The sequence below is a fragment of the Dothidotthia symphoricarpi genome (genome assembly GCF_010015815.1).
Source record: "Dothidotthia symphoricarpi CBS 119687 unplaced genomic scaffold P153scaffold_9, whole genome shotgun sequence".
NCBI classification, from domain to species: domain Eukaryota; kingdom Fungi; phylum Ascomycota; class Dothideomycetes; order Pleosporales; family Dothidotthiaceae; genus Dothidotthia; species Dothidotthia symphoricarpi.
This window is the reverse complement of record NW_022985016.1, coordinates 423,831-440,063: the sequence shown is the minus strand read 5'-3', so window position 1 is coordinate 440,063 and position 16,233 is coordinate 423,831. Positions and strand designations below refer to the sequence as shown.

The 16,233-nt window shown below is 51.4% G+C and overlaps 1 protein-coding gene across 1 annotated transcript; it reads right to left on the bottom strand.

The window, feature by feature from the left end:
* Positions 1-54: 54 nt before the first annotated feature.
* Positions 55-6,636, bottom strand: P153DRAFT_289459 (polyketide synthase-like protein; the record flags this gene model as incomplete). Its single annotated transcript, XM_033663659.1, has 3 exons — positions 55-99; positions 155-6,305; positions 6,359-6,636. The coding sequence occupies 3 exons, from the start codon at positions 6,634-6,636 to the stop codon at positions 55-57; spliced, it is 6,474 nt and encodes a 2,157-aa protein (XP_033524209.1).
* Between the last annotated feature and the right edge of the window lie 9,597 nt (positions 6,637-16,233).

Genomic DNA, 16,233 nt, shown 5'->3' with positions numbered 1-16,233 from the left:
ACACTTGAACCGATGATATGTACGGAACATATTATATACAATCTAAATCAACACTTAAAGGTTGAGACCCTTCTGGATGAGCTTGCCTAATGTGGCACCCTGTGAGACATGTTAGTTCTTGTATCGTGAAGCAAGTGTGAGTGAAGTGACTTACGTGATCACCCTTCATCATCGTGAAGTGGTTACCGCCCATTACGGCGTACTCGAAGTTCTCCTTGGGAAGGAGTTGTCCCCAACCACAGTCATCAAATACTGTGCGGTTGTTGAGGAGCCACTTCATGGGAGCTGGGTCCTCTCCCTCGCCTGGGGGAGGACGAGGGTCGTTGGGGTTGGGGCACACGCCGTCTGTGCACCAGATGGCAAGGACGGGTGGCGCAATCTTGGGGTCCATGGGGATCGGGTCGTAGTCCTTGAGGTTTTGGATGGCAGAGGCAAAGTGCGGCAACAGCCACGAGGGAGTACCGCCTGGCTTGCCTGTACCGAGGAGACCTATCTGATCGAAGAAGATGTGGAGACGGGCGGGAAGAGGGGCAAGAGCGACGGGGCAGGGAGAGTCGATGAGAACGAGGTTCTCTACCTTATCGCCCGAGTTGACAAGCAAGCGGGCGACCTCATAGGCCATGACTCCACCGGCAGACCATCCACCGACAAGGTAAGGTCCAGTGGGTTGGCGGCGCTTGATCTCTTGAAGGTAAAGCTGCGCGACTCCCTCCACACCACAAGTCCATTTCTCTGGGCACTTCATGAAGGGGCAGTTGAGCCCGTACACAGCCATGTCGCGAGAGATGTTGGGGATGGAGATGTAGGACGTTGCGCTGCCAGAGCCATCAGGAATGAGGTAGAACTTCTTGGTAGCGATCTTGGGGTTACCCTGGAGTAGTACCGAGGTCGACGGAGGCAGGTTGGAAACATCAACGACCTTGGCGAGCTTCTTGTTGACCTCAGCAAGCTGGGGAACCTTCGAGGCAGCCTTGGCTGTGGTCATGATCTTAGCTGCGGGCAGGGGGCGCATACCAAGAGCTGTCTCGATGTCCTTGATGGTGACATTGACGGTGAGGAAGTCTGCTGGAAGGTCCCGTCCAGTCTGCTCACGCATGGATCCGAGGATAGTCAGACTCATGAGCGAGTCCATACCAATGTCGGTAAGGTCGAGCTCGTCCGTGATCTCGGAGACATCAACACCCATCTCCTCAGCAACAAGCTTGCGGGCGAGACTAGCCTCGCCATCGACAACCTGGCAGACAATCTTGCTGTCAACATCGTTGCCAGAATCGCTGGGTGCAGAGCTGGCGGGAGTGCTAGCAGCCATGGGAGAGGAAGGGTCAGATGGCTCATCCTCTGTATCGGAGACATCGTCGGCAATGACAGCGGCACCGCCATCAAGCTGCGCGAAGAACTTCTTCAACTCTCCAACTGTGGCACAGTCGGTGAACAGAGATGAAGGGATCTCCATGTCGAGTTCCTCGCGGAACCTGGCCGAGATGGTGAGGGAAAGTAGCGAATCGACACCCAAGTTCTCGAATGCAGCCTCTTCAACGAGTTCTGAGACGTCAACCTCAGTTTCCTCGGCGAGCATAGTCATGACCTTTGTAACGAGGCCAGGGATGACGACCTTGACAGCCTTGACAGTCTTGGCCGCCTTGGGAGCAGGCTTTGATACTTTGACGGGAGCGGGCTTCACGGCCTTGACGGGGGCCGAAGAAGGAAGAGCCTTCATAGGAACAGCCTTAGCGATAGGCTTAGCGGCGGCACTGGTCTTGGCTCCAGCAGGAGGCATCATGATGTTGAGGGCGCGACGAGGAATGTTCTGGAACTTGAGACCCAAGACCATACCGATAATCTCCTCGCCTTCCAGGATGTAAACATCACCCACGGAGATGTTTCCGGGTGCGGGCTGCATGCGCACGTACGATCGGTACTTCTTCTCTGGCGAAAGCTGCTTAGAGATCTTGATGGATCCCCAGCCGTGCGAGATGTAGACCGAGTTGTCTGAGTCAAGATGATCAGAGGCGTTGACGATGAAGCCGGAGAGATGGGCCAAGCTGTCGATCCAGTATGGGGAGCAGAGGAACTCTCCATCGGCGGCTGTAGTCTGGAACTGAACCTGAGCGGTTGCTTCGGTCTGCTTGCCGTCTAGGATGACCTCCTCCATACCGCGGTAGTTGTCGGCGTATGTGACGAGAGCCTTGAACAGCTTGTAAGCCATGCCACGGAGAATCTTGTGGGCATCGCCAGTTTGAAGCTTCTGCGACAGGATGTTGATCTGGCTTTGAACCATGTACTGCACACGGCCCCACTCTTCCTTCCAGGCGTTGACGTCCTCATACTTCACAAGACCAACTGCGTGTTCGGCAAGCACCTTGGAACCATCAGCTGTCACAGTTCGGTACTTAAGTTGAACTTGGTTGGTCTCGAGATCAGCGGTAGCCTCAATCTGGATGTGCTGACCATCAGCGGGTGCAGGGTACTGCGGAATCAAAGGCTTTGTGACTTCCATAGCGCAGACATTGAGACCAGGTGTGGGCATGTTAGGGCGCAATTGCTGGTAAAGGTAGTCGGCTACAGTCATTGCTTGGTCTGCGTAAAGCGACGAAGGGGTGAGCGGCGTTCCGTTCACTTGATGACCGCAAATGGTAGCCTTAAGCTTCGGGTCAGACAGATCCGACTGAACCACGATGGTACCGGAGTTGGCGTGCAACTCCTCTTGCACGATCTTGTGGCAAGACGTAGTCGAGAGCTTGGACACGAGCTCCACAGGGGCCGCCTCAATTGCCTTGGGCTGAGCGACCTGGACTTCTTCACCCTTGGTGAGGGTCCAGTTGTTGTGGTAGTCGAGCCAGTACTTCTTGTTGTCAAAGCTGTATGTGGGCAATGTGTACAGCTCGTGAGCGTCGTTGAACAGCCTGTGGTATTCGTTGAAGTCGAAGTACACACCGGCAAGGAAGAGCGTGGTGATGCTAGAAGAGAGGGTCTTCCATGGGTCTTCGTTGCGGCGGAGAGAGCCGGCGGTGCAAGGAGATCCGCCAAGAGTAGACTTCACCATACCGCTGCAGACAGGGTGAGCACCGATTTCCAGCCATGTGGTCTTGTCGTCGAAGAGTTTCTCCTCCTTACCAGTAGCAAGCGCGGTCCAGAAGTTGACAGTCTCGCGGGCGTGGCGAGCAAGGTAGTCAGGACCGATTATGCCAGCTTCACGAATGACCTCGCCAGTGAGGGGAGACATAACAGGTATCTCAGGCTTGTTGAAGACGACAGAGGCAATAGCAGCCTTGAACTTCTCCAAGATGGGCTCGACCTGAGACGAGTGGAAGGCAAAGGGCACGTTCAACTTGGTGGCCTTGAAACCCTTGGAGGAGAGGAGCTCGCTAGTGGCTTCGATGATCTGGACAGTGCCGCAGAGGACAGTCTCTTCAGGACCGTTCATGCAAGCAATCTCGGTCATATTGCTACCAAGAGCCGCCTTGATGGACTCGGCACTACCCTTGACAGCAAGCATACCGTGGGAGTTGGCAGTACACTCTTGCTCCAAAATCTCGGCACGACGACCGACCAAAAGAACCATATCGCTGGCTGAGATGACGCCAGCAACCTGCAGAGCAGCGTACTCGCCAAGACTGTGACCGATGACAGCGACAGGTTTGATGCCCCAAGAGGCCCACATGCGCGCAAGAGCGACCTGGATACAAGCCATGCCGAGCTGCACGACAACGGGTGATAGGGTAGCCACATCCGTGCCGGTGAGCAAGGGGAGGATGGATGGCAGAGAGTGCAGACGAGCAACGTTGTCAAGCTGGTCGATATCGGCTTTGAAGGAGCTCAATTCCTCGTAGAACTTCTGTCCAAGTCCGGTGTACTGAGAGCCTTGACCAGTGAATGTGAACGCGGTCTTGGTTGGGACCATAGGAAGCGGGCTGTATGAATCCTTCAGCTGAGTTTGGAGGGTATCATGCACCTTTGCAATATCGGAAACGCAGAAGGCGATTCGGTAGTTGTGCTGAATACGACGAGCTGTCGTAGTGTACGCCAAGCTGGGAAGAGTGGTCTTCGGGTTCTCCGTCAGGTACTGCATGAGGTTGCTGATGTTCCTCTTGAGCGAAGCGATGGACCTAGCGGTGACTGTGACCATATGCATCGTTCGAGGATCCACAGCCTTGGGTGCCTCGCGCAGCGGGCCATCCTCAATAATGATGGCGGTGTTGCCACCGGCAGCAGAAAAGTTGTTCAGGAAGACCCTGCGCTTTTCAGCGCCATTGCGAGGGAAGTCAACCTGCGTGGTCTCGATGTGAACATTGCGCTGAAGCAAATCCTTGGGGAAGGTCTTGTTCATGACACCCTTGATACCGACATTGGCAGGAATGGCGTTCTTCTTGAGCATCATCAACACCTTCACGAGCGAGTTGATGCCAGAAGCAGCCTCGCCGTGTCCGATGTTGGCTTTAATGGCACCAAGATGGAGAGTCTGATCCGGGCGACGCTGACGGTGACGAGGAGCGAAGGCGTTGGTGACAGAGGTCATCTCAATGCCATCACCGGCCTGGGTACCGGTACCGTGCATCTCAACATATCGGATGTCATGGGCGTCAACGCCTGCGTTGGCGAGAACTTTGTTGTAGAGGAACTCCTGAGCGCCAGCATGGGGATGAGTAATTGAGACAGCCTCGGCGCTGTGGTTGGTAGCTGCGCCCAGAATGCAGGCGAGGATGTCGTCCTTGTCCGCGACGGCGTCCTCATAACGCTTGAGGACGACAGTGCCGCAACCGTCACCGCGGCAGTAACCGTCTGCATCGTTGTCGTATGTTTTACAGCTACCAGTCTTGGACAAGAACTGTCCCTTGCTGAGACCAGAGAAAATGTCCGGGTTGGTTAGGACATTGAGTCCACCAGCGCAGGCAGTATCGCAGTCTCCTGCCCAGAGAGAAGTGCAAGCCAACTGAATGGCTGCAAGAGATGACGAGCAGGCAGTATCAATACTGTATGACGGCCCGGAGAACTTGAAGTAGTAGTTGATGCGGCCAGGGGCGAAAGCTCTCACACCACCTGTGATGAAGTACGTGTCAATGTTCTCGGCAGCGTTGATTTCACGCCAGTCATCTGACGTTTGGCCGTAGAAAGTACCAACACGGTTGAGCTTGGTTGAGGGCGTACGGTTGGGCACATATCCGGACATCTCCAAAGCCTCGTAAGCGGTGGTGAGGGCCAAACGACCCATGGGATCAGTCTGAGCAGCCTCACGTGGTGACATGTTGAAGAAGCGGGGATCGAATAGACCGGGCTCGTCGATAAAGCAGCCGAATGGGGTGTGGCTCTTGTTCTTGCCCTTGCCGGTGGGGTCGCAATGAGCCTTTGCATCGAACCGGTCGGCTGGAACTTCGCGGTGGACGTCAAGGCCCTTCTCAAGCAGCTCCCAAAGCGCTTCAGGGTTCGCGGCACCAGGGAAACGTCCTGACATGCCAACAATGGCAATCTTGTCATTCTGAGTGCGGCCACCAGAGGCAGCGGTCTTTGCAACCCATGTGATGTGGTCGCGAACAGAGATGGAGGTCTGGCCGCCAGCCTTCAAAGCCGAAGCAAGACTATTGGCAACATTGGTGACACCGATAGCGGACACAGTGCACTCGGCACTGCTGGTGGCTGTCACCTGCGAGACCACTTCTCCAAGGAGGTTGTCCCATCGCACTGGCTGAAGTAGGATCTCGCTCAACACGTTCCTCATCAACTCGAGCGTGCTGGTCGCAGTATGGCATTTTCCGCTTGTTGCTGAGTGGATGAGGGCGACTGGGCGGAATTGCTCCAGATGCCGTACGGCCTGGCCATCCAAAATGCTCTCAATATCGGCCTGGGCGTAAATGTGGGGAGCATGGTATGGCGCAAACACGGGGATGGGTACGCGGGTGTTTCCTTTGAATGCATCGCTTTCCAGAAATAGGCGTTTCGTCGTGGATGGTGGACCACTGATTGTCAATGCCATAACGCTAACAGCGCTAACGTAGGCCTGAGCCGAAACAGGTATGCGCTGATCTTCGTGAAACGCAGCAAGGGCACTCTTGGCGGCGCTCTCGGATATTCCGGTTACAATGGTCGACCAGCTTTCCTGAGCATTACGGGCCTGCTCAAGAACATCTTTAGCAGCCCCAACACAGGTGCCTACGCGAAATGCGATTCTGACAGCCTCGGTAGCGAGCGGCAGAAGCTCACTAAGTGATCTTGCCGATGCGACAACAGATCCTGCGATTAGGCCAGTGCAAAGGCCGAGGACTCTTGTGTTTGCAGGAGTTGGTAGCTCCGAAGGGTTTTCAGAATAGTGTCTAGATTTTCCCTGTCAGTGAGAGCCGGAAAATACGATTATCATACAACATACCCAATGTAATGTGCCAGTTGTGCAATAGTAACCATGGTGCTTTCAAGCTGTGGGATTTTCACTCCCTTGCTGTAGTATGTCTCGGCGAGATCCCATGTGGTCAAAAAGTCGGGGATTTGGTCTCGCTGTGCCCGTGGTAGTGCCTGGACTTCGTCGCGGATGACAACGCTGATTCTGTCCAGAAAAGTTGTGAGGGCGGAATTGTTCTTCCATGTTGCTGCCTTCCGCAAGAGCGGGTACTGGTCGGCAGTCTGGTCTCCGAAGATGAGAAGATTCATGATGAATGGATATAATATAAATTATAGAAAAGAGTAAAGACTTGGTCAGGGTCTAGACAATTGTGATTTCGAGTGGGAGAGCGGTAGTTGAATGTCAACGAAGGTATTGTAGGAGGTGTATTAGGTAGTGTCCTTTGGCCAACAGTGATCGGCTGTCGTAGGGGCGAGTTGACCCAAAGGTATGATGAGGAAGGTTGAGGTTGAAATTCCAAGGAGGGTTGGCAATCCTTCTATATATCTGCGTATGCACAAAGGCTAGCGGTGGTACCAACTACGGGAAAACCTGAGGGTGACCGAGCTTGAATCGCGCTATGACCAGCATCGTACGTGCCGGATCTGTGGCAGAACGGCTGATGGAGCCTGTGTACTGCTAAACGACGTCTGCAGTAACGTATTGGTATGAGAACTAAAGTGGGCCTTGATCTGTCTCCGTTTCTGATAGGTACCAGCATAACCCCGAGAAGTAATGGCGTGCAGGGACCGGGTACACCTCCGAGTAAGATGACATGACTATACATAGATGGCGTATCTAATCCAGCCGCATGGATGTATAACCAGTGCGTCACGGATGACAACAGACACGAAACGTGGAAACCTGAGCGTCAGGGTTTTGTCTCGACTCGGTCAACTTTGTCGGATCCCCTCCTAGTAAGCCGGGAAAGACAAGGAGCCCGTGTACTGTTGGTCAATTACAACACCAAGAACGTTCATATATGCGAACACCATTGATAATGAATGATACAAGGGAGGTAGTTCTGAAATTCAATGCGAGATGTGCGATGTGTATTCCATCCGAGGTCATTACAACGTCGCCCAACAATGGGCTCCAGAGGATCGATGATGCCTGGTTCAGGAACCCATGTGGCTTCTGCTGAGAGCAGCTGGAACCTGACTTAGCGCCCGTCTGATGTCTATCTTCAAGAAGGCTTTGACACTGCAGGTCTGCACATGAAAGACTTGAAAGAGTCGCGAGTTGGGGCCGCTTACTGCTGGTAATCTTGGCAGGCATTTCTCCACGAGTTGGGCGAAGATCCCGATAAAACGTTGTAGACATGCTACTAAGCCTCCTGGAGGCTGTGCTCAGAAACTGAGACTATCAGAGACTGCCAACTTGTGACAGTCTACGGGATGTCAGACTTGCGCCTCGGGTAGGTGAAAACCATATTTGGTGCAACAAGATGGGTCAAGTTCATATTCGGAGCTTCTTTGGGATAGCGTATGATTGAAGTAGCGGGAGCGTTGCCAATTTTAGGCCACTGGCCAGTAGCTCCTTGTCTGAAGGTTACCGAGACAGGGCGCCACATCGAGATGGCATTGGCACGACAGAAGCTTTGCCGCCCAGAATTCCATAAGGTTTGATGGGCAACGGACATGACAATTCAGATACTTGATCGAGGTATCATAGGAGAATATCGAAAGGCTAAGAGACCACTGTCCTGTCACAATTAGCTTTAGATCGTACTCCGGCTTCCCCAATTGTCCGGCCATAAGCGCCCATCTAAACGTACAAGAGCATTGCCCAGCTTAGACTGACTGGGATTCTTCGAGTACAGGTAGGATTGGCAAGCTTACCCCTTCCCCGTTCACCTGGGGCTTTGGCCAGCAGATCGCAACATCGCGTCTCAAAGCTCAAACAACTGCCCCCAAGCTCGGACGGCTGTGAGTGCCATGGGGGAGATGTGCCTGGTCATAGCAGACCCGCCGCCTGCGACGCTTGTTTGTACGTTATTGCTCTTGCGCAATGGATCACACACGATCAAAAGTGCCGGTTTCTTATCGACGCGATGTCACGATAAAGGTCTTCGTTGAGGTAGTTTTGATGATGATGTGACGTTCGGGGTTGCGGAGCCGGATTTGACGATTTGACACGTGCGCGACGATCGTTTTTGTCTACACATGATGACTAACCGAGGTGCCAAGCTTGATTCCCACGTTGTAATATTCCTTTGATGATAGTGGAAACTTGAGATATAAACACACGAAACGACCGAAAATCTATTATTTGCTCTCGTGGATGTTTGCGATACATGAACGTGAAACAACTTCGTAGTTGGAGACTGTTCCATCTCGAATAACGTTAGCTGGCGTCTTTACGAGTCGTGTCCAGGAGTACAGCGCCAGAAACGAGTCAGCATCCCGCGTATATGCGCAGATCAAGTTTGAATTCATGATGACACCTCCCCGAGGCCGGTATTGTAGATTGTAGAAAACTTGCATTTGAACGCACAAAGAGATCTGCCACAGTATGGGGTTGGATCGAGTGGGCGGGTCGTATGCTCTGCATGAACGCTCTGCGCCATGACCTGCAAGGACAAAATTCCCTATCTCTTCGCTTCTCCCTTCCAGGTATCTGCGTCTGCGTCTGCAGCTGTGTTTGGCGACGTATTCGGTTGTGCAACGACAGTACCCGTCTCTCGTCAAAATCTACCACACCAAATGTCTACCATGTCTGTGACTGTCTGCCTTGCGGACAACACCATTTTCGGGCAAGGCATGAAACGGATCTTCCATGTGAGATCTAGAGATCGACCTAATGCCACGATTTTGATCGCTGTGCGTTGATGTCCGCCCGTCCTCGGACCAGTCAAGGGGATTCACTGCACGCGGCTTCGAGACGCATAACCAGTTTGATATCGAACCACAACCGGGCCGAGTTGTATCTCAGAAGCTAGCCTTACACACAGAATAAGGATGAGGATCTTCATGCCCGCTCGAAAACATCGTTCGGCTCAGCCCTGGAGTGCTTTAGTTGGTTCTTGTATATGCATGTGCATGTGCATGCCGCTCGTTACGCCACTATCGGTGCTATTGATGCGTTGGCTGAGTCCATACTGAGATAAGTGCATTACACATGTCTACGGCACTCGCTTAGACTCTCAAAAGCTGATACGCATGTTGGTAAAGCACGTGTTTGTAACTTCAGGTCTGATGATTCGACGCTCATGGTTGACGTGTTATTCCCGATCATGTCTGCATTCGATACTTGGTATCCTTTGTTGCAGACGCTTTGTCGTGGCTTGCGTTCGAGCGTGGCTTGCGTTCGAGCGCCACAGCCAAGGGACCAAGCTCGTTATCTGACTAAACTTGCTTAAGGTTCCGCTTGCTACATGAGATCAAGCCTCCGCTCTCCGCTGATGTAAGTGGTCAGGCCTTAGCGCACTCGAGCCCCGCCTGCGGAACCGGATTGGCATAACCTGTCGTTCTTTGGGGCAAAACACTCTCCCCACAACGTAGAAATCTAGAGTTTCATTTTATTGATTGCGTCCTCTAGGGCATTCTTGCTACTTGTACATTTTGCCTTTGAACTGATTTTCCGCGGCTCTGCTTGCACGCTCCATCGTGTCCCCGGACCCGCCATCACGAAGCACACTACTGCAAACCAGGAGTATACAGGTAGATGAGCATCGCTTCGATATTGGACTGTTCACATAGTTTCAAAGGGTAACCTGAAATTTCGATTCATGACGCCACAAAAGGCCTGACGACACAATGTCGTGCATATCCTCGTTGAAGTCTGATTCATCGGATTAATCTCCGGTACCGAATCGTATCTGGGGTTGTAACGTCCAGATGGTCTTGTTGGTAAGACCATTGATTTGAGCTTTGTCCATGTGCACTTTCAATGATGCTTTCTTTTCTTTTGAAATGGACTAATTTCGGTTGTAGGCGCTCTCATAGTCTCGTATACTAGAGGCTGCAAGGTACATAGGAGTAGAAAATACCAAGTCCAATATGTTGCTGCCCTGTTGAGGTTATCGCCATGTATACATCCGGGTGGTTGGTTGATGGGTGGGTTTACATGGTTCCAGAGGTTATCGAATCATATCGTTTGCCCAACAACCGGTAGCCCCAGTTCTCATGATCTTAACGACAGCCACCCAACACATTCTCCCCGATGTTACACCATCTGTTCATAGTTGGAATTTTGTACTACAAGAGCCTAGAATACATGAGCAGCTGCATCACTTGTGCCACTTGGGAGTCCCATTGGTACCTCGAACCACGTTAAGTCGAAGCACGGCATGGTGCAATGCGTGATCTAGCTTATTACACGACCTGTGCGCAAGGTTCTGTAGGCGTCAGCTTCAGCCTTTAACAGAGAGCTTTGTTCTCGGTGGTGTTTCTAAAGATGGATCGTACAGGGCAGGATTTGCTCAATGCAGGGACTTCACGATCCTAGGAAACGCTTACATATGTGACGAGAGACGAGTTTCTCGTACGACACATCATTATCGGCACACATGAAACCAAGCTTCGATCTCTTGATACCGAGGTACTTCTTTCGGTATCAGAGTCTGTGGGACCATAGTGATGAGTTGACATCTGGATGATAATATCAAACAAGGGTTCAAGGCGCCACACTGGTGAATGCTCGCATGCTGTGCTAGCTGCTGTACAGTCTGTCGCCTTGCATAATGAACTAGTGAGCTCGATATCTAGCTTCATACCCCTGAAGTTTAGTTTCTGATTGTGCCGCTGGCGCCAAATGTGTGTTTGGTTCCATCAACGTGGTATTGTGTATAAAATTCTCATCGCTGGTACGGTGAGACCTGACATGTCAACGTGGCATGACAAGTTACCGTGCTTTTGTCAATTTTCGAGAGCCATGCAACTGAGTAATTGAGTTGTTGAACACAATAAGCTTGTTAGATAGCAGCCCAAGGAACTGCCATCCAAGTTTTGAAGCTGTTCTAAAATATCTCTTTTCCTTCCTTCTTGATTGTTTCGCATTCATCAGCCTGGGGGCACTGCAAAGTTATTGTATTGGTATAGATTGTTATACGCTTCTGTCAAAATTTAAAACTTGCAAGTATCCTATGATGAAATCGGAAACATGAATCGTGAAGAACAATCAAGCCCACTTAATACGTTGACAAGGTTTCCTTGCTCGCTCAGTCATTGTGACGAAAAGTTCCGCAACAACATGCCTGTGGGCTGACCGGTGACAGCGGAGACTCGAACACGGTTGCGCGACTTCATGGGTTATCTGTCACGGGTATCTAGAACATTGTCTCTGATAATCGACGAAAGCTGGTTTGAAATTGCGCCAACTCCAAGTATACACTCTTAGAAGAAGTTGCTTACGTGCGATTGCTGAAGCTGTGTGAGATTGCTGGGAGAGCGACTGCTATTCATGAACCAGCAGTAAGAAACTTATCACCTCATTTTGCCCCATTCTATGAACAACAATTGCCAAGAGCCTTGTGTGCCAATACCAACTGCGGGAGCTTGTGTAACAATACACTCCAGGCGGAGCGTTGAACGGTTCGTAAGGCTGTTACGCCGACTTTGTCGGCTCGAGGCAAGTTTGTTATGCCATAATACCCGGGAGTGCAGGGTGAGAATTGAAGAAACAAGCTGATGGGGCAGTGCTCGAGCTCGCCGATGAGTGTTGGATTACACGTACAAGTGCATGGTGCCAACAGACCCACTTAGTTCAAGGCACAAAGCACGACAGCTGCACGATAAAGTCCGATGGTACGATGTTTGTTTCCTGTTTACTTGAACATACCGGTAGTTTCATTTGTGAAGGTGACATGGGATCAAGATAACTGCTACAAATTCAACGCGGTAACTGGGATGCTCGCAAAATGAAATCGAATCATTACAGACCTTACCACGTTGTCATGCATGCATGGTGTCTAAACAGACCCTGATTTTGATGTAGCACTCTCAACCTGCCAAGTTTGGCCACCAATGCCACGCTTTCTTAGACGTGACTTCTCAGGGGTGTGTCTGCAAAGTATGTTCGGCTTCGCCATGTCGTGTATGCTAGATTCAGCCTTCTGAGTCGATGACGTCGCATACTCAATTAGACGGCCATGGGCACAAGCAAGCCGCTCCCGCCCTGATATGCCCCGAACGAAACGCCCCACAGATCGGGAACAAAGCGATACACCAGTGGCTGGCTGAAACCTTCTTGGTATACAGGATGTTGTTCCTATCGGGATTGAATACTGGTACAGCTTAGTTAGGTGACATGTGCAATGCCTGATAGGCCACAATCAGGACACTATTCCCTATCCGTCTTGACTGCTGGGCAGCCACCAATACATCTCCACAGTAGACATGCATCATCAGATCACTGTGAAATGCATCTCGAAGACGCTGTCATCTCGCGTGAGCCTCATAGGGCTCTCGCCCTTATCATGCAATCGCGCATCCATCGGTCAAAACGCAGCCTACTCAGAACACGCCCAGGTAAGTCAGCAACAGCATATCCGGAGGGGAACCGAATACCCAGACCTACGAGATATGTCCATTCCTCCTGGCGCTTAGCGAGGAATTGATGCGCCTCTTCGATATGTTGTCGTGCATTTCTCCACAGCGGGATCTCTCGGCACAATTCTCCGCCTCCGCTCCTGCGAACATGGTAGGTGGTTGACCGAGTTATCGAGATCCTTCTGATGAGGACGATTCTAGCCCTAGCATAATCTATCACCATCCCTGACGACAGCTTAGACTATCTTGGATGACAGCTTAGATGAGCCTGCTATGGCTCGAAACCGGCTGGACCCTTGCCCTCCAGCGTCAGCCCGAAGATACAGCCTCCATGCACGCCTCGATTGCCTAGACGAAAGATACGACCAATGCGCAATAGAGAGGATTCCCAACATAACGTTGCATGGCTCGAACTGGCATTTTCTGGCTAACACTTGGTGAAGGCTTTTCTCAGCTACAACTGGCTGGCACCTATTCGGTCGATCAGGCCCACCTCGGGAACAGAATCCATCGACAAGCTAATCTGCCGCCGAGTGTACGACATTTGAGCGAGCCGTTTCCGTATAGCCTGTGGAGAGAGCCGAGTTGGAAGCAAAGACGTGCGACAGGATCGGATGCGCTTTCGCATGCTTCGCTCCTGACCGCGGTTTAGCATTGTTTCCGAGACAGATATAAACAGCAGTTGATCGAATTCAGGTACATGAAACAATGGACGGGTTGTGTGAGGCTATTAGCGCGCTGGTGGGGAAACATCGTAACGGGTGTTTCGACATGTTCATGGGAACCGTCGTTGTTATTTACCTTCTCCTAATCGATACTGTCTATTCTTGCCGATATATCGGTCGTGAAACCAAACGACACTCGCCCCAAAGTCTATCGAGCCTTACCGTATTTTCGCATTGTCGCATCGCAGCGTGTTCGGCTTGGGAAGGCAGTGGCGCATGCGTCGGGACAGAAACAGAAAAGTTTATACGATCCAAACCTATTGAAGCAGATCTTTATCCAATCAATACGAGTCGCTCGAAGATCAGCGTTCAGCGCTCGCTCCCGAGCGTGTGGAGTTGCCAGATCAGGTGTCGTCTTAAGCGGCTCGTACAGCCTCTCAATTCATGCTTCGATATCAAATCTCCGTCTTGCACAGTGTACGAATTACGACCGAGGTGCAGACCTCCCTAGTTGACACAATGCATGGAGTGGCTCTAAGCTTGAGGTCAGTATCGCTGTTTCCTGTCTGTTAGTTGTAACAGATTTCCGATTTAGCTGTATCATGAAATCATGAAAAAAGAGGAGTTTGCCATAAAGATGACATTGATCAAGGATCGTTAGCTGCGTCATTTAGCTTCCTGCGACACTGGTCTGGAAACAAGCTCGGTCAACACGGGCCACCCCTAGTCACCTAGGTTGGTTGACAGGTCCCAGTTCTTCGACATCAACGAAAGTTTGTACCAGTCTGCCATGGTATGGACGGACTGTCAATCACAGCCAATATACCCGCTGATTCGAAGACTGCGTGGGGAACCCACATGGAATTGGCGAGAGTTTGTGACAGCGAGATCCGAGCCTACGATTAGTCTCCTCCATCTACTGCCCCGATACGTATTCTCATGATTCATTGAAAGAGTACTACAGGGAAAACAAATGGAGTGGTAATCAACCAATGATCCGATCATATGCGAATACCGGGGATCCTTTGCTACGAGATGGCCAAAGCAGTCTCGCTAAAAAGCTTGTACTTATCCGACGGTGATAATCTTAGATTCCGCGGCCTAGCGTCAGTGACGCATGTCGATGGAAACACAAAAAATGACTCCTCAAACGGATAAAATGGGTGTTGAGACATTTGCCGACGAAAACTAAGTCGGGAGTAAGCCACCCGACTCGATGGAAGATGCACACATGCCAAGTGTCAGCATAGCTGAACAATCATGGTCTGTTGTACTCCAGAGACTTTGTCTCACAGTCAGGACTTTTGCTGTGGAGCGGAAGACTCGGAGATGCTGACGTCCATAATCTGGCTATGAACTGCCACTCGAGTATTCCCTGTGTATGGTAACGACCAAAGTCAACATGCTGAGTGATATTTCGAGAGGTGCGCTGTGGATCAGCATTGCAGAAGGAAAATGGTGACAACCTCACTTCCCAACCGTCAGCCCGCCCCAGTTGACCTCGTCCAATTGGCCATTGCTGTGAGAGGCTTTGATGTAGTAGTAATGCGTTCGTATTGCAGAATACATTACGGCTCTACACCCCGGCCGTTGACGCGCTAATAGATGCCGTTCGTAGTCTTGGTGGCTGACGGGCGCACGAGCCCTCTCTCCTCCGCACGATCTTTAACTTAGACCACCCTGCAGATCTCCAGGAGTACCCATGTCTCCCCAAGTCTTATCATTGACGCCGTGCAGCACTGCCCTTGTCTCCCAAAGCAGACACTGACCTAACCTACCTGAGCACTGACCCACGCACCAATGCGAGGCCCTCGCTCATGGCTCCCTTCATGCTGGCCCCTCCGCTGATGTATTCATGGCCGCTCAGACGCATAATCAACGCTCTCTGTTGGGAATAGTAACCTGTCAACCTCGTTCTCAATCCTCCACGCTTAGTCGTACTCAACCCACTTTGATAGACCTATTCACCGATCTTTTTTGACGGCGTCATCCCAATTGCTCTTCCCAGGCCTCTTTTTGCTGAGCCCCATACGTGCTCGTGTACAACACCACTTTCTCTTGCTGGGTCATCTCTTATTTTATATTCTTTGCTGGATCGCTGGTACAGTTATACAGCAGCCTGCTCCACAATCGTCCGACCTGGTCTCCGAGCTAGCCTTGGATTGCGACTTCCTAGTTTATAAACATTCGGTCGAAGTCCACGTTTCCGACCACTGGCCAGCTCCGTCTCTGTAAGATTGGTTCGTCAAGGATCTGCAGGTTGTTCGTAAACCATTGCCACAAGCTTCCCGCGTGTGAGCGCCATCGCTATTAGACATACCACGTCTCCACCACGAGTTTGATGGAAGAGACTTCTTGTTGAGCAATCCAAGTAACCACACATCATCTTTGTATCCCTTAGGTTCAATTCGAACTGGTTCGCGCCATTTCATCGACCACAACCAACTTCTGCCTTTGGCCGACGGTACTCGCCGAGCTTTGTTTCCACGATGGTTTTTTGCACCTACTGCGGGCAATCCTTCACAAGGGACGAACACCTTGAGAGGCATATTCTCACTCGTCAGTTCCTCCATCATCTCTTGTTTCGACTTAGCCTTCTGTGTCCGTAACACAACACACACGGTCCTCCTAGACTCTCCCAATCGTTTGTACTGACTTTACGCCGCGAGCAGATACAAATGTCAAGCCCTTCAAATGCTTCACTTGTCAT